Source organism: Coturnix japonica, unplaced genomic scaffold (genome assembly GCF_054131305.1).
Source record: "Coturnix japonica strain WE unplaced genomic scaffold, WE-NBRP24 Scf042, whole genome shotgun sequence".
Lineage (NCBI taxonomy): Eukaryota > Metazoa > Chordata > Aves > Galliformes > Phasianidae > Coturnix > Coturnix japonica.
Window position 1 is genome coordinate 2,144,853 of NW_028188945.1, and position 25,758 is coordinate 2,170,610.

General features: G+C 55.4%; 1 protein-coding gene across 1 annotated transcript in view; it reads right to left on the reverse strand.

The window, feature by feature from the left end:
• LOC146752686 (uncharacterized) overlaps positions 1-24,562 on the reverse strand; it is a 63,111-nt gene extending 38,549 nt beyond the window's left edge. The window contains exons 1-3 of the mRNA XM_085531370.1: positions 24,211-24,562; positions 24,055-24,136; positions 23,517-23,669 (exon numbers count right to left, since the gene is read on the reverse strand). Of these exons, the coding sequence (XP_085387496.1) occupies positions 23,517-23,669; positions 24,055-24,136; positions 24,211-24,276 (301 nt within the window). The 5' untranslated portion in view covers positions 24,277-24,562. The remainder of the gene's footprint in view (positions 1-23,516; positions 23,670-24,054; positions 24,137-24,210) is intronic.
• Between the last annotated feature and the right edge of the window lie 1,196 nt (positions 24,563-25,758).

Consider the following 25,758-nt stretch of genomic DNA (forward strand, 5'->3'; position numbering starts at 1 on the left):
TATGGGGCAGGAGATGCTGTGGAGCTGATGTGGGTCAGATCTATGGGGCAGGAGCTGCTGTAGGGCTGATTGGGGTCAGATCTATGGGGCAGGAGATGATGTGGGTCAGATCTATGGGGCAGGAGCTTCTTTGGGGCTGATGTGGGTCAGATCTATGGGGCAGGAGCTGCTGTGTGGCTGATATGGGTCAGATCTATGTGGCATGCGCTGCTGTGGGGCAGATGTGGGTCAGATCTATGGGGCAGGAGCTGCAGTGGGGATGGTTGCGGTAAGATCTATAGGGCAGGAGCTGCTGTGAGGCAGATGTAGGTCAGATCTATGGGGCAGGAGCTCTTGTGGGACTGATGAGGGTCAGACCTCTAAGGCTGGAGCTGATCTGGGTCAGATCTATGTGTCAGGAGCTGATGTGGGTCAGATCTATGGGGCAGAAGCTGTTGTGTTGCAGATGAGGGTCAGATCTATGTGGCAGGAGCTGCTGTGGGGCTGATGTGGGTCAGATCTTTAGGGCAGGAGCTGTTGTGGGGTAGACGTGGGTAAGATCTATGTGGCAGGAGCTTCTGTCGGGCTGATGTGGGTCAGATCTATGGGGCAGGAGCTGCTGTGTGGCAGATGTGGGTCTGATCTATGGGGCAGGAGCAGCTGTGGGGCTGATGTGGGTCAGATCTATGGGGCAGGAGCTGCTGTGTGGCTGATGTGGGTCAGGTCTATGGGGCAGGAGCTGCTATGGGGCACATGTGTATCAGATCTATGGGGCAGGAGCTGCTGTGGGGCAGATGTAGGTCAGATCTATGGGTCAGGAACTGCTGTGGAGCTGATGTGGGTCAGATCTATGGGGCAGGAGCTGCTGTGGTGCTGCTTGGCGTCAGATCTATGGACAGGAGCTTCTTTGGGGCTGATGTGGGTCAGATCTATGGGGCAGGAGCTGCTGTGTGGCTGATATGGGTCAGATCTATGTGGCATGCGCTGCTGTGGGGTATATGTGGGTCAGATCTATGGGGCAGGAATTGCTGTGTGGATGATGTGGCTCAGATCTATGGGGCAGGAGCTGCTATGGGGCAGATGGGGGTCTGATCTATGGGGCAGAAGCTGCTGTGGGTCAGATTTATGGGGCAGGAGTTGCTGTGGGGCACATGTGGGTCGGATCTATGGGTCAGGAGCTGCTGTGGGGTAGGTGTGGGTCAGATCTATGGTACAGAAGCAGCTTTGGGGATGATGTGGCTAAGATATATGGGGCAGGAGCTGCTATGGGGCAGATGTGGGTGAGATATATGGGGCAGGATCTGATCTGGGAATGATTGCGGTAAGATCTATAGGGCAGGAGCTGCTGTGGGGTAGAGGTGGGTCAGATCAATGGGGCAGGACCTATGTGGGGCAGAGGGGGTTCTTATCTATTGGGCAGGAGCTGCTGTGGGGAACATGTGGGTCAGGTCTATAAGGCAGGTGCTGCTGTGGGGCTAATTGGGGTAAGATCTATGGGGCAGGAGCTGATGTGGGTCAGATATATGGGGCAGGAGCTGCTGCGGGGCTGATGTGGGTCAGATCTATGGGGTAGAAGCTGCTATGGGGCACATGTGTATCAGATCTATGGGGCAGTAGCTGTTGTGGGGCACATGTGGGTAAGATCTATGGGCCTGGAGCTTCTGTGGGGCAGATGTAGGTCAGATCAATGGGTCAGGAGCTGCTGTGGAGCTGATGTGGGTCAGATCTATGGGGCAGGATCTGCTGTGGGGCTGATTGGCATCAGATCTATGGGACAGGAGCTGCTGTGGTGCACATGTGGGTCAGATCGATGGGGCAGGAGCTGCTCTGCGGTATATGTGGGTCAGATCTATGGGGCAGGAGCTGCTGTGGGGCAGGTATGGTTCATATCTATGGGGCAGGAGATGTAGTGGGGCGGATGTGGATCAGATCTATGGGGCAGGAGCTGCTGTGGGGCTGATTTGGGTCAGATCTATGGGGCAGGAGCTGCTGTGGGTCAGATCTATGGGGCAGGAGCTGGTGTGGAGATGATGTGGGTCAGAACTATGTGGTAGGAGATGATGTGGGACAATGTGGGTCAGATCTATGGGGCAGGAACTGCTGTGTGGCTGCTAAGGGTCACATCTATGGGGCAGGAGCTTCTGTGGGGCACATGTGGTTCAGATCTATGGGGCAGGAGATGCTGTGGAGCTGATGTGGGTCAGATCTATGGGGCAGGAGCTGCTGTAGGGCTGATTGGGGTCAGATCTATGGGGCAGGAGATGATGTGGGGCACATTTGTGTCAGATCTATGGGGCAGGAGTTGCTGTGGGGCACATGTGGGTCAGATCCAAGGGGGAGGCGCTGCTGTGGGGTAGATGTGGGTCAGATCTATGGGGCAGGAGCTGCTGTGGGGATGATGTGGCTCAGATCTATGGGGTAGGAGCTGCTATGGGGCAGATTTGGGTCAGGTATATGGGGCAGGAGCTGCTGTGGGGCTGATTGCAATAAGTTCTATGGGGCAGGAGCTGCTGTGAGGCAGATGTGGGTCAGATCTATTGGGAAGGATCTGCTGTGGGGTGGAGGTGGGTCAGATCTATGGGGCAGAAGCTGCTGTGGGGTAGATGTGGGTCAGATCTATGGGGCAGGCGCTGCTGTGGGGCAGAAGTGGGTCAGATTTAACGGGCAGGAGTAGCTGTTGGGGTGATGTGGGTCAGATCTATGGGGTGTAGCTGCTGTGGGGCAGATGTGGGTCAGATCTATGAGGCACGAGGTGCTGTGGGGCTTATGGGGGTCAGATCTATGGGGCAGGAGGTGCTGTGGGGCTGATGTGCTTCTGATCTGTTGGGCAGGAGCTGCTGTGGGGCGTATGTGTGTCAGATCAATGGGGGTGGAACTGCTGTGGGGCACTTGTGGGTCAAATCTTAGGGGCAGGAAATTCTGTGGGTCAGATGTGGGTCAGATCTTAGGGGCAGGAAATTCTGTGGGGCAGATCTCTGGGACAGGATCTGCTGTGGGTCAGATCCATGGGGCAGGAGCTGCTGTGGGGTAGAGGTGGGTCAGATCTATGGTGCAGGTGCTGCTATGGGGCACATGTGTGTCAGGTCAATGGGGCAGGAGCTGCTGTGGGGCACATGTGGGTCAGATCTATGGGGCAGAAGGCTGCTGTGGTGAAGATGGTGGTCAGATCTATGGGGCAGAAGATGCTATGGGGCTGATGGGGGTAACTTCTATTGGGCAGGAGCTGCTCTGGGGCATATGTGGGTCAGATCTATGGGGCAGGAGCTTCTGTGGGGTAGATGTGGGTCATATCTTTGGGACAGGAGTTGCTGTGGGTCAGATCTATGTGGCAATAGCTGCTGTGGGACTGATATGGGTCAGATCTATGGGGCAGGAGCTGCTGTGGGGCAGATTTGGCTCAGGTATATGGGGCAGGAGCTGATGTTTGCCTGCTGAGGTTCAGATATATGAGGCAGGAGCTGCTATGGGGCACATGTGTATCAGATATATGGGGTAGGAGCTGTTGTGGGGCACAAGGGGGTCAGATCTATGGGGCAGGAGATGCTCTGATGAAGATGTGGTTCAGATGTATGGGGCAGGAGATGCTGTGGGTCACATGTGCGTCAGATCTATGTGGCAGGAGCTGTGTGGGGCACATGTGGGTTAGATCTATGGGGCAGGAGCTGCTCTGGGGCATATGTGGGTCAGATCTATGTGGCAGGAGCTGTGTGGGGCACATGTGGGTGTTATGGTTTTGCAATTTGGTTGGTGTTGGTATTCCACATCAGAACACCATGCTAATAATGGGAGTAAAGGGGACAAGTTTTTTTTTCTGTGAACTGCCTTAATGAGCATGTGGGGTGGGGCACCGGAAGGGAAGTGAGGAAGGGGACGGTTGCTGGACCGGCTCCCTGCGAGGAGACAACGTGGTCAGAGCTTCCTGCCTTCCACAGCTCCATCGGTGAGATTGGGGACTTGGTACTCTCTTTGTTGAAACTCTCTTGTTGTTGTTTAGCGTTATTGGGTTATTAAACTGCCATTCGTTCTCAGATCACCTTTTTTCCTCCCTCATTTTTTTTGTTAGACCTAATCGCAATCTCCCTTCCCTTCCCCGTCTCCCTAAACGCACGTGGACGGGCCGGGCCACGCCGCACTTTGCCGTACCGTGCCGTGAGAGAAAAGGGGGGGGGGCTTTTGTTCCTGCTGCCCTGGGTTTGTGCACACTGTCCCGGAGTGAGCTCTAGAGAGAACTCCGTGACAGTGGGTTAGATCTATGGGGCAGGAGCTGCTCTGGGGCATATGTGGGTCAGATCTATGTGGCAGGAGCTGCTGTGGGGCAGATCTATGGGGCAGGAGCTTCTATGGGGCTGATGTGGGACATTTCTATGGGGCAGGAGATTCTGTGGGTCACATGTGCGTCAGATCTATGGGGCAGGAGCTGCTGTGGGGCAGATGTGGGTCAGATCAATAGGGCAGGAGTTGCTGTGGGGCTGATGTGGGTCAGATCTATGTCGCAGGAGCTGCTCTGGGGCATATGTGGGTCAGATCTTTGGGGCAGGAGCTGCTGTGGGGCTGATTTGGGTCAGATCTATGGGGCAGGAGCTGCTGTGGGGCTGATTTGGGTCAGATCTATGGGGCAGGAGTTGCTGTGGGGCTGATGAGGGACAGATCTATGGGCAGGAACTTCTGTGGGGCATATGTGGGTCAGATCTATTGGTCAGGAGCTGCTCTGGGGCACATGTGGGTCAGATCTATAGGGGAGGAGCTGCTGTGGAACTGATGTGGGTCCGTTCTATGGGGCAGGAGCTGCTATGGGGCAGATGTGGGTCACATCTATGGGGCAGGAGCTGCTGTGGGGCAGATGTGGGTCAGAACAATGGGGCAGGATCTGCTGTGGGGCAGATTTTCATCACATCTATGTGGGAGAAGATGGTTTCGGGCTGATGGGGGTCTCATGTATGCGGCAGGAGCTGCTGTGGGGCTGATGTGGGTCGTATCTTTAGGGCAGGATCTGCTGTGGGTCAGATCTATGGGGCAGGATATGCAGTGGGGTAGATGTGGATCAGATCTATGGGGCAGGCGCTGCTGTGTGTCTGATATGGGTCAGATCTATGGGGCAGGAGCTGCCATGGGGCAGATCTATTGGGCAGGAGCTGCAGTGGGTCTCATGTTGTTCAGATCTATGGGGCAGGAACTGCAGTGGGTCTCATGTTGTTCAGATCTATGGGGTTGGAGCTGCTGTGGGGCACATGTGGGTCAGATCTATGAGGCAGGAGCTGCTTTGGCAAAGATGTGGGTCTGATCTATGGGGCAGGAGTAGCTGTGGGGCAGATGAGGGTCAGAATTATGGGGAAGGAGCTGCTGTGGGGCTGAGGGGGATCGGATCTATGGGGCAGGAGCTGTTGTGGGGCATATGTGTGTCAGATCTATGGGGCAGGAGCTGCTGTGGGGCTGATGTTGGTCTTATCAATGGGGCAGGAGATGCTGTGGGTGTAGGTCTATGGGGCAGAAGCTGCTGTCGGGCATATGTGAGCCAGATGTATCGGGCAGGAGCTGCTGTGGGTCAGATGTGGGTCACATCTTTGGGGCAGGAGCTGAGGTGGGGCAGAGGTGGGACTGATCTATTGGGCAGGAGCTACTGTGGATATGATGTGGGTCAGATCTATAGGGAATGTGCTGCTGTGGGGCTGATGTGGGTCACATCTATGGAGCAGGAGCTGCTGTGAGGCACATGTGGGTCGGGTCTATGGGGGAGGTGCTGCTGTGGGGAAGATGTGGGTCTGATCAATGGGGAAGGAGCTGCTGTGGGGATGATGTGGGTCAGATCTATGGGGCAGGAGCTGCTGTGTGACTGATGAGGGTCAGATCTATGGGGCAGGAGCTGCTGTGGGTCAGATGTGGGTCAGAACTATGGGGCACGAGATGCTGTGGAGATGATGTGGGTAAGATCTATGGGCCAGGAGCTGCTGGGGGCTGATGTAGGTCAGATCTATGGGGCAGGAGCTGCTGTGGGGCAGATGTGGGTCAGATATTTGGGGCAGGAGATGCTGTGGTTCAAATCTATGGGGCAGGAGATGCTGTGGAGATGATGTGGGTCAGATATTTGGGGCAGGAGATGCTGTGGTTCAGATCTATGGGGCAGAAGCTGCTGTGGGGCTGATGTGGGTAAGATCTATGGGGCAGGAGCTGCTGTGGGGCAGATGTGATTCAGATCTATGTGGCAGGAGCTGCTGTGGTGCTGATGTGGGTCAGATCTATGGGGCAGGAGCTGCTGTGGGGCTGACGTGGGTCAGATATATGGGGCAGTAGCTGATGTGGGGCAGATGTGGGTCCGAACAATGGGGCAGGAGCTACTGTGGAGATTATGTGGGTAAGATCTATGGGGCAGATGCTGCTGTCAGGCAAATATGAGTCAGATCTATGGGACAGGAGCTGCTGTGGGGCAGATCTATGGGACAGGAGCTGCTGTGTGGCTGATGTGGGTCAGATCTATGGGGCAGGTGCTGCTGTGTGTCAGATCTATGGGGAAGGAGTTGCTGTGGGACAGATCTATGGGACAGGAGAGTCTCTGGGGCTGATGTGGGTCACATCTATGGGGCAGGAGCTGCTGTGGGGTAGATGTGGGTCAGATCTATGGGGCAGGAGCCGCTTTGGGGCTTATGGGGGTTAGATCATTTCGGTAGGAGCTGCTGTGGGTCAGATATATGGGGCAGGAGATGCAGTGGGGCAGTAGTGGGTCAGATCTATTGAGAAGGATCTGCTGTGGGGTAGATGTGGGTCAGATCTATGGGGAGGGAGCAGCTGTGGGACTGATGGGGTTTAGATCCATTGAGCAGGAGCTGCTGTCGGTCAGAACTATGGGGCAGGAGCTGCTGTGAGGCAGAGGTGGGTCAGATCTATGGGGCACGAGCTGCTGTGGGTCAGATCTATGGGGCAGGAGCTGCTGTGGGACACATGTGGTTCAGATTTATGGGTAGGTGTAGCTGTGGGGCTCATATGGGTCAGATCTATGGGGCAGGAGCTGCTGTGTGGCTGATATGGTTCAGATCAATGGGGCAGGAGCTGGTGTGGGGCTGATGTGGGTCAGATCTATGGGGCAGGAGCTGGTGTGGGGCTGATTTGGGTCAGATCTATGGGGCAGGAGCTGCTGTGGGGCAGATCTATGGGACAGGCTCTGCTCTGGGGCACATCTGGGTAAGATCTATGGGGCAGCAGCTACTGTGGGGTAGATGTGGGTCAGATCTATGGGGCAGGAGCTGCTGTGGGGCAGATGTAGGTCAGATCTATGGGGCAGGAGCTCTTGTGGGACTGATGAGGGTCAGACCTCTAAGGCTGGAGCTGATCTGGGTCAGATCTATGTGTCAGGAGCTGATGTGGGTCAGATCTATGGGGCAGAAGCTGTTGTGTTGCAGATGAGGGTCAGATCTATGTGGCAGGAGCTGCTGTGGGGAAGATGTGGGTCAGATCTGTAGGGCAGGAGCTGTTGTGGGGTAGACGTGGGTAAGATCTATGTGGCAGGAGCTTCTGTCGGGCTGATGTGGGTCAGATCTATGGGGCAGGAGCTGCTGTGGGGCAGATGTGGGTCTGATCTATGGGGCAGGAGCTGCTGTGGGGCTGATGTGGGTCAGATCTATGGGGCAGGAGCTGCTGTGTGGCTGATGTGGGTCAGATCTATGGGGCAGGAGCTGCTATGGGGCACATGTGTATCAGATCTATGGGGCAGGAGCTGCTGTGGGGCAGATGTAGGTCAGATCTATGGGTCAGGAACTGCTGTGGAGCTGATGTGGGTCAGATCTATGGGGCAGGAGCTGCTGCGGTGCTGCTTGGCGTCAGATCTATGGACAGGAGCTTCTTTGGGGCTGATGTGGGTCAGATCTATGGGGCAGGAGCTGCTGTGTGGCTGATATGGGTCAGATCTATGTGGCATGCGCTGCTGTGGGGTATATGTGGGTCAGATCTATGGGGCAGGAATTGCTGTGTGGATGATGTGGCTCAGATCTATGGGGCAGGAGCTGCTATGGGGCAGATGTGGGTCAGATCTATGGGGCAGGAGCTGCAGTGGGGATGATTGCGGTAAGATCTATAGGGCAGGAGCTGCTGTGAGGCAGATGTGGGTCAGATCTATTGGGAAGGATCTGCTGTGGGGTAGAGGTGGGTCACATCAATGAGGCACGAGCTGCTGTGGGCAGATGGGGGTCTGATCTATGGGGCAGAAGCTGCTGTGGGTCAGATCTATGGGGCAGGAGTTGCTGTGGGGCACATGTGGGTCGGATCTATGGGTCAGGAGCTGCTGTGGGGTAGATGTGGGTCAGATCTATGGTACAGAAGCAGCTTTGGGGATGATGTGGCTAAGATATATGGGGCAGGAGCTGCTATGGGGCAGATGTGGGTGAGATATATGGGGCAGGATCTGATCTGGGAATGATTGCGGTAAGATCTATAGGGCAGGAGCTGCTGTGGGGTAGAGGTGGGTCAGATCAATGGGGCAGGACCTATGTGGGGCAGAGGGGGTTCTTATCTATTGGGCAGGAGCTGCTGTGGGGAACATGTGGGTCAGGTCTATAAGGCAGGTGCTGCTGTGGGGCTAATTGGGGTAAGATCTATGGGGCAGGAGCTGATGTGGGTCAGATATATGGGGCAGGAGCTGCTGCGGGGCTGATGTGGGTCAGATCTATGGGGTAGAAGCTGCTATGGGGCACATGTGTATCAGATCTATGGGGCAGTAGCTGTTGTGGGGCACATGTGGGTAAGATCTATGGGCCTGGAGCTTCTGTGGGGCAGATGTAGGTCAGATCAATGGGTCAGGAGCTGCTGTGGAGCTGATGTGGGTCAGATCTATGGGGCAGGATCTGCTGTGGGGCTGATTGGCATCAGATCTATGGGACAGGAGCTGCTGTGGTGCACATGTGGGTCAGATCGATGGGGCAGGAGCTGCTCTGCGGTATATGTGGGTCAGATCTATGGGGCAGGAGCTGCTGTGGGGCAGGTATGGTTCATATCTATGGGGCAGGAGATGTAGTGGGGCGGATGTGGATCAGATCTATGGGGCAGGAGCTGCTGTGGGGCTGATTTGGGTCAGATCTATGGGGCAGGAGCTGCTGTGGGTCAGATCTATGGGGCAGGAGCTGGTGTGGAGATGATGTGGGTCAGAACTATGTGGTAGGAGATGATGTGGGACAATGTGGGTCAGATCTATGGGGCAGGAACTGCTGTGTGGCTGCTAAGGGTCACATCTATGGGGCAGGAGCTTCTGTGGGGCACATGTGGTTCAGATCTATGGGGCAGGAGATGCTGTGGAGCTGATGTGGGTCAGATCTATGGGGCAGGAGCTGCTGTAGGGCTGATTGGGGTCAGATCTATGGGGCAGGAGATGATGTGGGGCACATTTGTGTCAGATCTATGGGGCAGGAGTTGCTGTGGGGCACATGTGGGTCAGATCCAAGGGGGAGGCGCTGCTGTGGGGTAGATGTGGGTCAGATCTATGGGGCAGGAGCTGCTGTGGGGATGATGTGGCTCAGATCTATGGGGTAGGAGCTGCTATGGGGCAGATTTGGGTCAGGTATATGGGGCAGGAGCTGCTGTGGGGCTGATTGCAATAAGTTCTATGGGGCAGGAGCTGCTGTGAGGCAGATGTGGGTCAGATCTATTGGGAAGGATCTGCTGTGGGGTGGAGGTGGGTCAGATCTATGGGGCAGAAGCTGCTGTGGGGTAGATGTGGGTCAGATCTATGGGGCAGGCGCTGCTGTGGGGCAGAAGTGGGTCAGATTTAACGGGCAGGAGTAGCTGTTGGGGTGATGTGGGTCAGATCTATGGGGTGTAGCTGCTCTGGGGCAGATGTGGGTCAGATCTATGAGGCACGAGGTGCTGTGGGGCTGATGGGGGTCAGATCTATGGGGCAGGAGGTGCTGTGGGGCTGATGTGCTTCTGATCTGTTGGGCAGGAGCTGCTGTGGGGCGTATGTGTGTCAGATCTATGGGGGTGGAACTGCTGTGGGGCACTTGTGGGTCAAATCTTAGGGGCAGGAAATTCTGTGGGTCAGATGTGGGTCAGATCTTAGGGGCAGGAAATTCTGTGGGGCAGGTCTCTGGGACAGGATCTGCTGTGGGTCAGATCCATGGGGCAGGAGCTGCTGTGGGGTAGAGGTGGGTCAGATCTATGGTGCAGGTGCTGCTATGGGGCACATGTGTGTCAGGTCAATGGGGCAGTAGCTGCTGTGGGGCACATGTGGGTCAGATCTATGGGGCAGAAGGCTGCTGTGGTGAAGTTGGTGGTCAGATCTATGGGGCAGAAGATGCTATGGGGCTGATGGGGGTAACTTCTATTGGGCAGGAGCTGCTCTGGGGCATATGTGGGTCAGATCTATGGGGCAGGAGCTTCTGTGGGGTAGATGTGGGTCATATCTTTGGGACAGGAGTTGCTGTGGGTCAGATCTATGTGGCAATAGCTGCTGTGGGACTGATATGGGTCAGATCTATGGGGCAGGAGCTGCTGTGGGGCAGATTTGGCTCAGGTATATGTGGCAGGAGCTGATGTTTGCCTGCTGAGGTTCAGATATATGAGGCAGGAGCTGCTATGGGGCACATGTGTATCAGATATATGGGGTAGGAGCTGTTGTGGGGCACAAGGGGGTCAGATCTATGGGGCAGGAGATGCTCTGATGAAGATGTGGTTCAGATGTATGGGGCAGGAGATACTGTGGGTCACATGTGCGTCAGATCTATGTGGCAGGAGCTGTGTGGGGCACATGTGGGTTAGATCTATGGGGCAGGAGCTGCTCTGGGGCATATGTGGGTCAGATCTATGTGGCAGGAGCTGCTGTGGGGCAGATCTATGGGGCAGGAGCTACTGTGGAGATTATGTGGATCAGAACTATATGGTAGGAGATGCGGTGGGACAATGTGGGCTAGATCTATGGGGCAGGAGCTGATGTTTGCCTGCTGGGGTTCAGATATATGAGGCAGGAGCTGCTGTGGGGCACATGTGGATCAGATCTATGGGGCAGGAGCTTCTATAGGGCTGATGTGGGCCAGATCTATGGGGCAGGATCTGCTGTCGGGTAGATATGGGTCAGATCTATGGGGCAGGAACTGCTGTGGGGGAGATGTGGATCTGATCTATTGGGCAGGAGCTGCTGTGGGGCTGATGTGGGTCAGATCTATGAGGCAGGAGCTGCTGTGGGGCACATGTGGATCAGACCTATGGGGCAGGAGCTTCTGTGGGTCACATGTGCGTCAGATCTATGGGGCAGGAGCTGCTGTGGGGCAGATGTGGGTCAGATCTATGGGGCAGGAGCTTCTATGGGGCTGATGTGGGACATTTCTATGGGGCAGGAGATTCTGTGGGTCACATGTGCGTCAGATCTATGGGGCAGGAGCTGCTGTGGGGCAGATGTGGGTCAGATCAATAGGGCAGGAGTTGCTGTGGGGCACATGTGGGTACGATGTATAGGGCAGGATCTGCTGTGGGGCTGATGTGGGTCAGATCTATGTCGCAGGAGCTGCTCTGGGGCATATGTGGGTCAGATCTTTGGGGCAGGAGCTGCTGTTGGGCTTATTTGGGTCAGATCTATGGGGCAGGAGTTGCTGTGGGGCTGATGAGGGACAGATCTATGGGGCAGGAACTTCTGTGGGGCATATGTGGGTCAGATCTATTGGTCAGGAGCTGCTCTGGGGCACATGTGGGTCAGATCTATAGGGGAGGAGCTGCTGTGGAACTGATGTGGGTCAGATCTATGGGGCAGGAGCTGCTGTGGGGCAGATGTGGGGCAGAACAATGGGGCAGGATCTGCTGTGGGGCAGATTTTCATCACATCTATGTGGGAGAAGATGGTTTCGGGCTGATGGGGGTCTCATGTATGCGGCAGGAGCTGCTGTGGGGCTGATGTGGGTCGTATCTTTAGGGCAGGATCTGCTGTGGGTCAGATCTATGGGGCAGGATATGCAGTGGGGTAGATGTGGATCAGATCTATGGGGCAGGAGCTGCCATGGGGCAGATCTATTGGGCAGGAGCTGCAGTGGGTCTCATGTTGTTCAGATCTATGGGGCAGGAACTGCAGTGGGTCTCATGTTGTTCAGATCTATGGGGTTGGAGCTGCTGTGGGGCACATGTGGGTCAGATCTATGAGGCAGGAGCTGCTTTGGCAAAGATGTGGGTCTGATCTATGGGGCAGGAGTAGCTGTGGGGCAGATGAGGGTCAGAATTATGGGGAAGGAGCTGCTGTAGGGCTGAGGGGGATCGGATCTATGGGGCAGGAGCTGTTGTGGGGCATATGTGTGTCAGATCTATGGGGCAGGAGCTGCTGTGGGGCTGATGTTGGTCTTATCAATGGGGCAGGAGATGCTGTGGGTGTAGGTCTATGGGGCAGAAGCTGCTGTCGGGCATATGTGAGCCAGATGTATCGGGCAGGAGCTGCTGTGGGTCAGATGTGGGTCACATCTTTGGGGCAGGAGCTGAGGTGGGGCAGAGGTGGGACTGATCTATTGGGCAGGAGCTACTGTGGATATGATGTGGGTCAGATCTATAGGGAATGTGCTGCTGTGGGGCTGATGTGGGTCACATCTATGGAGCAGGAGCTGCTGTGAGGCACATGTGGGTCGGGTCTATGGGGGAGGTGCTGCTGTGGGGAAGATGTGGGTCTGATCAATGGGGAAGGAGCTGCTGTGGGGATGATGTGGGTCAGATCTATGGGGCAGGAGCTGCTGTGTGACTGATGAGGGTCAGATCTATGGGGCAGGAGCTGCTGTGGGTCAGATGTGGGTCAGAACTATGGGGCACGAGATGCTGTGGAGATGATGTGGGTAAGATCTATGGGCCAGGAGCTGCTGGGGGCTGATGTAGGTCAGATCTATGGGGCAGGAGCTGCTGTGGGGCAGATGTGGGTCAGATATTTGGGGCAGGAGATGCTGTGGTTCAAATCTATGGGGCAGGAGATGCTGTGGAGATGATGTGGGTCAGATATTTGGGGCAGGAGATGCTGTGGTTCAGATCTATGGGGCAGAAGCTGCTGTGGGGCTGATGTGGGTAAGATCTATGGGGCAGGAGCTGCTGTGGGGCAGATGTGATTCAGATCTATGTGGCAGGAGCTGCTGTGGTGCTGATGTGGGTCAGATCTATGGGGCAGGAGCTGCTGTGGGGCTGACGTGGGTCAGATATATGGGGCAGTAGCTGATGTGGGGCAGATGTGGGTCCGAACAATGGGGCAGGAGCTACTGTGGAGATTATGTGGGTAAGATCTATGGGGCAGATGCTGCTGTCAGGCAAATATGAGTCAGATCTATGGGACAGGAGCTGCTGTGGGGCAGATCTATGGGACAGGAGCTGCTGTGTGGCTGATGTGGGTCAGATCTATGGGGCAGGTGCTGCTGTGTGTCAGATCTATGGGGAAGGAGTTGCTGTGGGGCAGATCTATGGGACAGGAGAGTCTCTGGGGCTGATGTGGGTCACATCTATGGGGCAGGAGCTGCTGTGGGGTAGATGTGGGTCAGATCTATGGGGCAGGAGCCGCTTTGGGGCTTATGGGGGTTAGATCATTTCGGTAGGAGCTGCTGTGGGTCAGATATATGGGGCAGGAGATGCAGTGGGGCAGTAGTGGGTCAGATCTATTGAGAAGGATCTGCTGTGGGGTAGATGTGGGTCAGATCTATGGGGCAGGAGCTGCTGTGGGGTAGATGTGGGTCAGATATATGGGGCAGGAGCTGCTGTGGGGCAGATGTGGGTCTGATCTATGGGGCAGGAGATGTTGTGGGTCAGATCTATGGGGCAGAAGCTGCTCTGGGGCTGATTTGGGTCAGTTTTTTGGGAAAGGTGCTGCTTTGGGGCTGATGTGGGTCAGATCTATGGGGCAGGTGGTGCTGTTGGTCTCATTGGTGTAAGATCTATGGGGCAGGAGCTGCTGTGGGACTGATGTGGGTCAGATCTATTTGTCAGGAGCTTCTCTGTGGCACATGTGGGTAAGATCTATGGGGAGGGAGCAGCTGTGGGACTGATGGGGTTTAGATCCATTGAGCAGGAGCTGCTGTCGGTCAGAACTATGGGGCAGGAGCTGCTGTGAGGCAGAGGTGGGTCAGATCTATGGGGCACGAGCTGCTGTGGGTCAGATCTATGGGGCAGGAGCTGCTGTGGGACACATGTGGTTCAGATTTATGGGTAGGTGTAGCTGTGGGGCTCATATGGGTCAGATCTATGGGGCAGGAGCTGCTGTGTGGCTGATATGGTTCAGATCAATGGGGCAGGAGCTGGTGTGGGGCTGATGTGGGTCAGATCTATGGGGCAGGAGCTGGTGTGGGGCTGATTTGGGTCAGATCTATGGGGCAGGAGCTGCTGTGGGGCAGATCTATGGGACAGGCTCTGCTCTGGGGCACATCTGGGTAAGATCTATGGGGCAGCAGCTACTGTGGGGTAGATGTGGGTCAGATCTATGGGGCAGGAGCTGCTGTGGGGCAGATGTAGGTCAGATCTATGGGGCAGGAGCTCTTGTGGGACTGATGAGGGTCAGACCTCTAAGGCTGGAGCTGATCTGGGTCAGATCTATGTGTCAGGAGCTGATGTGGGTCAGATCTATGGGGCAGAATCTGTTGTGTTGCAGATGAGGGTCAGATCTATGTGGCAGGAGCTGCTGTGGGGCTGATGTGGGTCAGATCTGTAGGGCAGGAGCTGTTGTGGGGTAGACGTGGGTAAGATCTATGTGGCAGGAGCTGCTGTCGGGCTGATGTGGGTCAGATCTATGGGGCAGGAGCTGCTGTGGGGCAGATGTGGGTCTGATCTATGGGGCAGGAGCTGCTGTGGGGCTGATGTGGGTCAGATCTATGGGGCAGGAGCTGCTGTGTGGCTGATGTGGGTCAGATCTATGGGGCAGGAGCTGCTATGGGGCACATGTGTATCAGATCTATGGGGCAGGAGCTGCTGTGGGGCAGATGTAGGTCAGATCTATGGGTCAGGAACTGCTGTGGAGCTGATGTGGGTCAGATCTATGGGGCAGGAGCTGCTGTGGTGCTGCTTGGCGTCAGATCTATGGACAGGAGCTTCTTTGGGGCTGATGTGGGTCAGATCTATGGGGCAGGAGCTGCTGTGTGGCTGATATGGGTCAGATCTATGTGGCATGCGCTGCTGTGGGGTATATGTGGGTCAGATCTATGGGGCAGGAATTGCTGTGTGGATGATGTGGCTCAGATCGATGGGGCAGGAGCTGCTATGGGGCAGATGTGGGTCAGATCTATGGGGCAGGAGCTGCAGTGGGGATGATTGCGGTAAGATCTATAGGGCAGGAGCTGCTGTGAGGCAGATGTGGGTCAGATCTATTGGGAAGGATCTGCTGTGGGGTAGAGGTGGGTCACATCAATGAGGCAGGAGCTGCTGTGGGCAGATGTGGGTCTGATCTATGGGGCAGATGCTGCTGTCAGGCAAATATGAGTCAGATCTATGGGTCAGGAGCTGCTGTGGGGCAGATCTATGGGACAGGAGCTACTGTGTGGCTGATGTGGGTCAGATCTATGGGGCAGGTGCTGCTGTGTGTCAGATCTATGGGGAAGGAGTTGCTGTGGGGCAGATCTATGGGACAGGAGAGTCTCTGGGGCTGATGTGGGTCACATCTATGGGGCAGGAGCTGCTGTGGGGTAGATGTGGGTCAGATCTATGGGGCAGGAGCCGCTTTGGGGCTTATGGGGGTTAGATCATTTCGGTAGGAGCTGCTGTGGGTCAGATATATGGGGCAGGAGATGCAGTGGGGCAGTAGTGGGTCAGATCTATTGAGAAGGATCTGCTGTGGGGTAGATGTGGGTCAGATCTATGGGGCAGGAGCTGCTGTGGGGTAGATGTGGGTCAGATATATGGGGCAGGAGCTGCTGTGGGGCAGATGTGGGTCTGATCTATGGGGCAGGAGATGTTGTGGGTCAGATCTATGGGGCAGAAGCTGCTCTGGGGCTGATTTGGGTCAGTTTTTTGGGAAAGGTGCTGCTTTGGGGCTGATGTGGGTCAGATCTATGGGGCAGGTGGTGCTGTTGGTCTCATTGGTGTAAGATCTATGGGGCAGGAGCTGCTGTGGGACTGATGTGGGTCAGATCTATTTGTCAGGAGCTTCTCTGTGGCACATGTGGGTCAGATCTATGGGGAGGGAGCAGCTGTGGGACTGATGGGGTTTAGATCAATTGAGCAGGAGCTGCTGTCGGTCAGAACTATGGGGCAGGAGCTGCTGTGAGGCAGAGGTGGGTCAGATCTATGGGGCACGAGCTGCTGTGGGTCAGATCTATGGGGCAGGAGCTGCTGTGGGACACATGTGGTTCAGATTTATGGGTAGGTGTAGCTGTGGTGCTGATGTGGGTCAGATCTATGGGGCAGGAGCTGCTGTGGGGCTGACATGGGTCAGATATATGGGGCAGTAGCTGATGTGGGACACATGTGGTTCAGATTTATGGGTAGGTGTAGCTGTGGTGCTGATGTGGGTCAGATCTATGGGGCAGGAGCTGCTTTGGGGCTGATGTGGGTCAGATCTATGGGGCAGGTGGTGCTGTTGGTCTCATTGGTGTAAGATCTATGGGGCAGGAGCTGCTGTCGGGCTGATGTGGGTCAGATCTATGGGGCAGGAGCTGCTGTGGGGCAGATGTGGGTCGGATCTATGGGGCAGGAGCTGCTGTGTGTCAGATATATGGGGCAGGAGAAGCTGTGGGTCAGATCTATGGGGCAGGAGATGCTGTGGGGCACATGTGGTTCATATCTATTGGGAAGGAGCTGCTGTGGGGCAGATGTTGGTCATATCAATGGGGTAGCTGTTGCTGTGGGTTAGATCTATGGGGCAGAAGCTCCTTTCGGGCATATGTGAGTCAGATGTATAGCAATACCTGGCCCATAGATGTGACCCTCATCAGCCTCACAGCAGCTCCTGCCCCATAGATCTGACCAACATCAGCCCCACAGCAGCTCCTGCCCCATAGATCTGAACCACATCTGACCAACAGCAGCTCCTGCCCCATAGATCTGACTCACATATGCCCGACAGCAGCTTCTGCCCCATAGATCTAACCCACAGCATCTCCTTCCCCATTGATATGACCCTCATCAGACCCACAGCTGCTCCAGCCCAATAGATATGACCCACATATACCCCTCAGCAGGTTATGCCCCATAGATCATACCCACATGTGCCCCACAGAAACTCCTGCCCCATAGATCTGACCCACAGCAGCTCCTGCCCCATAGATCAGACCCACATCTGCCCCACAGCAACTCCTGCCCCATAGATCTGACCCACATGTGCACCACAGCAGCTCCTGCCCCATCGATCTGACCCACATGTGCCCCACAACAGCTCCTGCCCCAAAGATCTGATACACATGTGCCCCATAGCAGCTCCTGCCCCATAGATCTGACCCACAGCAACCCCACAGCAGCTCCTGCCCCGTAGATCTGACCCACAGCAGCTCCTGCCTCAATAGATCATACCCCAATTAGCCCCACAGCAGAACCTATCCCATAGACCTGACCCACATGTGCCCCACAGCTTCTCCTGCTCCATAGATCTGACCCTCATCAGCCCCACAGCAGCTCCTGCCCAATAGATCAGTCCCACCTCTACCCCACAGCAGATCCTTCCCAATAGATCTGACCCACATCTGCCTCACAGCAGCTCCTGCCCTATAGATCTTACCGCAATCAGCCCCACAGCATTTCCTGCCCCATAGATCTGACCCACATCTACCCCACAGCAACTCTGGCCCCATAGATCTGACCCACATGTGCCCCACAGCAGCTCCTGCCCCATAGATCTTACCAACATCAGCGCCATAGCATCTCCTGCCCCATAGATCTGACACACAGCAGCTCCTGCCCCATAGATCTGACCCACATCTGCACTACAGCAGCTCCTGCCCCATAGATCTCACTCACATGTGCCCCAGAGCAGATACAGCCCGATAGATCTGACCCACAACTACCCCACAGCAGCTCCTGCCCCATAGATCTGACCCACATCTGCACTACAGCAGCTCCTGCCCCATACATCTGACTCACATATGCCCCACAGCTACTCCTGCCCCATAGATCTGACCAGAAATCTACCCCACAGCAGCTCCTGCCCCATAGATTTCACTCACATGTGCCCCAGAGCAGCTCCTGCCCCATAGATCTGACCCAAATCAGCCCCACACCAGCTCCTGCCCCATAGATCAGACCCACATCAGCCACACAGAAGCTCCCGCCCCATAGATATGACACACACCTGCCCCACAGCAGCTCCTTCCCTATCGATCTGAGCCACATAAGCCCCACAGCAGCACCTGTTCCGTAGATCTGAACCACATCAGCCCCACAGCAGCTCCTGCTCCATAGATATGACCCACCTCAGCTCCTGCCTCAGAGATCTTACCCACATGTGCCCCTTAGCAGCTCCTGCCCCATAGATCTGACCCACAGCAGCTCCTAACTCATAGATCTGACCCACATATGACCCACAGCAGATCCTGCCCCATAGATCTGACCCACAGCAGCTCCATAGCAGCACCTACCCCATTGATCTGACCCACATCTGCCCCACAGCAGCTCCTGCCACATAGATCTACCGACATGTGCCCCACAACAGCTCCTTCCCCAAAGATCTGATACCCATGTGCCCCACAACAGCTCCTGCCCAATAGATCTGACCCACATCTGCCCCACAGCAGCTCTTGTCTCATAGATCTTAACCACATCAGCACCACAGCAGCTCCTGCCCCATAGATCTGTCCCACATGAGCCCCACAGCAGCTCCTGCCCCATAGATCTGATCGACGTGTGCCCCACAGCAGCTCCTGCCCCATTGATCTGACTCACTTGTGCCCCACAGCAGCTCCAGTCCCATAGATCTGACCCACAGCCGCTCCTGCCCCATAGATCTGACCCACAGCAGCCCCACAGCAGCTCCTGTCCTATAGATCTGACGCACATCAGCCCCACAGCAGCTCCTGTCCTATAGATCTGACGCACATCAGCCCCACAGCAGCTCCTGTCCTATAGATCTGACGCACAGCCGCTCCTGCCCCGTAGATCTGACCCACATCTGCCCCACAGCAGCTCCTTCCCCATAGATCTGACCCATATCAGCCCCACATCAGCTCCTGTCCCATAGATCTGTCCCACAGCAGCTCCTGCCCCATAGATCAGATTCATATCTCCCCATAGCAGCTCCTGCCCCATACATCTGACTCAAATATACCCGACAGCAGCTTCTGCCCCATAGATCTGCCCCACAGCATCTCCTGCTCCATTGATATGAGCCATATCTACCCCACAGCAATTCCTGGCCCATAGATGTGACCCTCATCAGCCTCACAGCAGCTCCTGCCCCATAGATCTGACCCACATAAGCCCCTCTGCAGCTCCTGCCCCAGAGATCTCACCCAAATCATCTCCACAGCAGCTCCTGCCCCATAGATCTGACATGCATGTGCCCCACAGCAGCTGCTGCTTCATAGATCTGACCCACATCTGCCCCACAGGAGCTCCTGCCCTATAGATCTGAACCACATAAGCCCCACAGCAGCTCCTGTTCAATATGTCTCACCCACATCTGCCCCATAGCAGCTCCTGCCTCATAGATCTGAGCCACATCATCCCCACAGCAGCTCCTGCCCCATAGATATGACCCACAGCAGCCCCACAGCAGCTTATGTCTAATAGATCTGACCCATATGTGCCCCACAGCAACTCCTGCCCCATAGATCTGACCCTCAGCAGCTCCTGCCCCATAGATCAGACCCACATCTGCCCCACAGCAACTCCTGCCTCATAGATCTGACCCACATGCGCCCCACAGCAGATCCTTCCCAATAGATCTGACCCACATGTGCCCCACAGCAGCTCCTGCCCCTTAGATCTGTCCCACAGCAGCTCCTGCCTCATAGATCTGACCCTCATCATCCCCACAGCAGCTCCTGCCCCATTGATCTGACTCACATCTGCCCCACTGCAGCTCCTGCCCCATAGATCTGACCCACATCTGCCCCATAGCAGCTCCTGCCCCATATATCTGACCCATATCAGATTCACAGCAACGCCTGCCCCATAGATCTCAACCACATGAGCCCCACAGAAGCTCCTGCCCCACAGATCTGACCCACATAGGCCCCACAGCAGCTCCTGCCCCATAGGTCTGACCCACATCAGCCACACAGCAGCTCCCGCCCCACAGATCTGACCCACATGTGCCCCACAGCAGCTCCTGCCCCATAGATCTGACCCACATCAGCCACACAGCAGCTCCTGCCCCATACATCTGACCCACATGTGCCTCACAGCAGCTCCTGCCCCATAGATCTGACGCACATCTGCACCAAAGCTGCTCCTGCTCCGTAGATTTGACCCATATCAGCCCCACAGCAGCTCCTGCCCCATAGGTCTGACCCACATCAGCCACACAGCAGCTCCCGTCCCACATATCTGAGCAACACCAGCCCCACAGCAGCTCCTGCCCCATAGATCCGACCCACATCTGCCCCTTAGGAGCTCCAACCCCATAGATCTGACCGACAGCTGCTCCTGCCCCATATATCTTACCAACATCAGCGCCATAGCATATCCTGCCCCATAGATCTGACACACAGCAGCTCCTGCCCCATAGATCTCACTCACATGTGCCCCAGAGCAGATACTGACCGATATATCTGACCCACAACTACCCCACAGCAGCTCCTGCCCCATAGGTCTGACCCACATCAGCCACACAGCAGCTCCCGCCCCACAGATCTGACCAACACCAGCCCCACTGCAGCTCCTGCCCCATAGATCCGACCCACATCTGCCCCTTAGGAGCTCCAACCCCATAGATCTGACCGACAGCTGCTCCTGCCACATAGATCTCACCCACATCTGCCCCAGAACAGCTCCCGCCCCATAGATCTGACCCACATCAGCCCCAAAGAAGCTCCTGCCCCATAGGTCTGACCCACATCAGCCACACAGCAGCTCCCGCCCCATAGATCTGACCCACATCGGACCCACCACAGCTCTTGCCCCATAGATCAGACCCACATCAACCCCACAGCAGCTCCTGCCCCATATATCTTACCAACATCAGCACCATAGCATCTCCTGCCCCATAGATCTGACACACATCACCCCCACAGCAGCTCCTGCCCCATAGATCTGACCCACGTCTTCCCCACAGCAGCTCCTGCCCCATAGATCTAGCCCCCATCAGACCCACAGCAGCTCCAGTCCCATAGATCTGACCCACATCATCCCCACAACAGCTCCTGCCCCATAGATCTGACCCACATCTGCCCCACAGCAGCTCCTGCCTCATAGATCTGACCTACACACTACATCCGGATCTCACTACAGCCTCCCTTCAGGAAGTTAGAGAGAGCAATGAGGTCTCCCCTGAGCCTCCTCTTCTCCAGGCTGAACACTCCCAGCTCCCTCAGCCTCAACTCATACGGCCTGTGCTCCAGACCCCTCACCAGCTTTGTTGCCCTCCTCTGAACGCGTTCCGGGGCCTCCATGTCTTCCTTGCACTGAGGGGCCCAAAACTGAACACAGCACTCGAGCTGCGGCCTCATCAGTGCTGAGAACAGGGGGACAATCACCTCTCTGCTCCTGCTGGCAACACTGTTTCTGATGCAGGCCAGGATGCCCTTGGCCTTCTTAATATACAGCAAAGGAATCTCCTGAAAAGGAAACCAGAATATCTGGCAACATGAAACAAAGTTCTGATTCATAAAAGACTGGCAGCAAGGCCTGAATCTCTTGTGTAATCTGCTCTTGATTTATCCCATTAGCACTAGGTGGAATGCAGAAGCTTCCTGAGACGTGATAATCAAAACCTAGTCCAATGCCTTTAAAAAAGCCTTTAAGAGATTACTCCTCCTTGGCTGTTTAAAATAAACTTAGGTAATACAAAATGTTGGAAAATTTTTGGACAGCTCCCCAGGGCCGGGCTTTGGAAGGCCGTATTGACGAGAGTCAATCAAGCTCCGGCTGCAGGCGTATATGTGTGTGCCAGTTCTTCAACACAGTAGAAATCACAACTTGCTGCGTGATCAAAATTCTGCATGTTCTACTCCTGAACCCCAATTACTTCCAACGGTGTTAAATTACCCCTTGATCTCAAAGCTGAACAAAACAACAAAATGCCACACCAATACTGAATACATAAAAACAAACAACTCCTTGGGCCTCAAGGGGAGGCTGATGCACAGGCCACGGCTGCCAGCGTGCAGCTGGGCTTCCCAGGGCAAACAGCAGCACACGGTGCATCAGAAGCTGAAAGAACCCTCAGGGAAGAGAGGCCAACTCAAGGGGCTGAGCACGGGACACCCTTCTTCCTGCCGGGCTGCTTCCCCTCCTCTGGTTTCTTTCTGTCAGTCCTCAGAGAGCAAGGAGATGCTCACAGCCTGTCACCAGCACTTACGGGTTGGCTGAAAGGCCACAGGTTGGGAAGACCAACAAGGAAACGGGGGAAAACCTGCACCATGTCAAGGGAGAGACGTGAAGCCGACCGCTTCATCGCCCTGTGATTGCCAGCCCAAGCGAGGGACGTTCTGACCAGCTACTGAAAGAGGCAGCACCAGGTTTAGAAAGTTCGCTTCAATTTTATTGCGTACAAAAGGACTCGGCTTCTATTTATTACCCCGCCCACACCCCAAAATGAAGCCCCAGTGCCCAGGATTTCCGCTTAGCAATCAGTCACTCAGCCTCCAGTCAGACCCAAGGAGAAGCCAAACCCCAGGGCTACGTCACCTCCTCCCTCTCCAGTCCCAGCCAGCCCTATTTCAACCTAACCCTACACCAGGCCTGGACCTCAAGAGACACACCCTGAAGGAACGCAGCGTCTCCAGCTCTTGCCGTACACCAAGTCCTGCACAGGTGAAGCCCTATTTGCTTCTAACGCAGCACAAGTCCTTCCTGTCCAGTTCACTTCCATCATCTCCACCGTCCATGACAGGGAAAGCACGGCTGTGCCGGTAAACTGGACTGTTCAGTCAGCAGGTTTTGGTGCCACCTCCGAGGAAGCGCTGCAGGTGGTTCTGCTGTCCTTTGTAGCTTCTTGCTCAGGCCATCATCGTTGCTTTCTGCTTTCCTTCTCGGCTTTCTTCCTCAGCTGAGCAGCGCTTGCCTTGCCTCAGCTTTCTTCACTCTCTCCCAAGTCTCAGTCCCCAGACTCTCCGAGTCCTACAAGAATCAATTCGGAAACGCTCAGGGAACCTTCTCAGCTAACAACTGGTTGGCGGCTCGCTTTGGGAGCTCAAGTCACCCTGCTGGGCACGTTGGGCTGCCAGAACTGGGAACCGCCTTCCTGACAGTCGGGCACACAAGAAACTCCACCCCTGTCTCGTTCCCCAAATCCCACACAAACCAGAGCCTAAAGCCCTTTCCTGCAAGGCGGTCCCTGCACGGGCGGGAGGACCCTGTGCCTGGCAGCTCATAGGGAGCAGCAGTAGCCACAGGATAAGACTGAGCTGGCACCTCCAGGCTGCTGGCAACAGTTACAGATGGTTCCCTCCCACCCAGTTGCCCGTGCCTTTCTCCTATCCCATGAGAGCACCACTTACTGCCCTTGGGAACTTGGAAACTGGCAGCATGATGGCCAGCACAGAGAAGCTGCAAAACGGCTCCGTAGAAGAGTCTGTGGCGCAGCGTGTTCTTCATTAGCATGGGCTCAGGGATCTCAGGTGGCCAGAAATGCAGTTCAGCAGCCATAGCACAGACAGCCTGCTGCTCTACTGCTCTCTTATGGAGGCTGCCTGCTGTGAGGGGGGAAAAAGAGGCATCATTACTCTCAGGCACTGTGATGGAGTTACTTCCTGCTAGAAACATTTCCAGGCTGACTTAGAGAAGTGCTCTGAAGCTTGGTCACCTTGGGCTACCGACCCAAGAACAAAGAGGGACAACAAACTTGCATTTCAATTGCCCTTTAGCGCCTGCCTCGGAGAAGAGCCCTCAGCTTTCAGTATTGCTGCACTTACAGGTGAGGGGAAGAGAAGCAAGAGGACGGGTGGGTGTCAAAGAAGGGAAAATTTACCAGGCAAGAATAAACCTATCCCTGAGCTCCATCACACACATGTGAATACTGCCTTACTAATATGAACAATAACATCATTCACACAGCTAAATTTACTCACATTCACGTACCTGGTTGTGGACATGTTCGAGGCCTCGCTGCTGCTGTGCTGTTCAACACCGGCCACAGCAATAAAGCGCGCAGAAAGCCCATCTGTTGCAGACAGAGGAGTGAGCCGTGCTTAACCAACACTGCTTCAGCGCACGCTTACAGTAAGGCACACCTACCTTGCGCTGGCCATGCAGGAAGCTCGTGACGCAGCTCCAGATGGCTCTCCTGAGGCCCAGCTTCATTTCACGGCCACTCACGCTCTGCTGCTGGACATTCTGCAACGGAAAAGCCACCGGATGCAAATCCCATCCCTCGCAGATGGCATCAGACCTCCGCTCTCATGGCAGTCGCACTCACGGCTCCGGGGGAGAAAGCAGACGTGTGCTTACCGAGCGAGCGCTGTTTGCTGCCAGCTGCTGGTAGGAACCCACGCCTAACCCTACAGTACCAACAGTAACCTATGCCTAACTCTACTATGGGAACAACAATCTACTCCTAACACTAAAGAATGAAGAGGAACAAACTCCTAACAGGAAAACACCAACTACTAACACTAAACCTACTCCTAACCTACTCCTAACACTAAAAAATGAACAATAAGCAATGCCTAACTCAAAAACACAAACAATAACCTATGCCTAACTCAAAAACACTAACAACAACCTACACCTAACTCTAAAACTAAACTAAACCCAAAAACCAACTATAGAAACAGGGACTGGAACAAACAGGGTAAAGATGGGACTGGGGGCCCACAGAATGTGGCTGCAGAATAGGCCCATAGGAGGAACAGATGTTACAAAAATGCCACCCAGCTAATGCAGGGGGCGGGGGCCGAGCAGCAGGTAAGGAGCTCAGCGCCTGGACCAGCCACGGTGGAGCTGTGACCATGCCAGCGCGGGGCCTGGCACGGTGGTGTGGTGCCAGGCCAGCTATGCCGTGGGCGGATCCACCTCCATGGGCTCCTCTGCAGGTGGATCCACCTCCATGGGCTCCTCTGCAGGTGGATCCACCTCCATTCGCTCATCTGGAGGTGGATCCACCTCCATAGGCTCCACATGGGTGGTGGTCACGGGGCTGGTCCAGGCATGATGGAATATGGCTCTCTTACCCATCCTCTGCCTGGTGGTCATGGCGGGCCCCCTCCTCCTTCTCACTCCTAGGGCCCCCAGCTCCATCCTCCCGCCTGAAACAGGGAAAACTTCTACCCTAGCCCTCTTAGCTGCCGACATGGCTGCTAACTGCCACAGCTGTCAGAGGCGAGTGCGTTGCGCGCGGCAGCGGTGACCAAGGTGACGTGGAGAGGGTTCTAAAATGGCGGCCGCACTGCTTACACTGGTGTTCCACATAGGATGAGGAGGGGGCTGGTAATAGCAGGACAAGGGGAAACTGATTGAAGTTGAAAGAGGGAAGATTTAGGTTGGATGTTAGGGGGAAAGTTGTTTACTAGCAGAGTGGTTAGGCCCTGGAACGGGCTGCCCAGGGAGGTTGTGGATGCCCCGTCCTTGGGGGTGTTCAGGGCCAGGTTGGACAGGGCCCTGGGCAACCTGATCTAGTAAAGGTGTATGTTTGGTGGCCCTGCCAGGCAGGGGGGTTTGTTCTTCATGATCCATGAGGTCCCTTCCAACCTGGGTCATTCTGTGACTCTGTGATACTGGTGTGTGGCTGTTTGTCCCAGCGCGCTGACCTTTTGTCTTCAGGTTCACCAACAAGACTGTAACTGA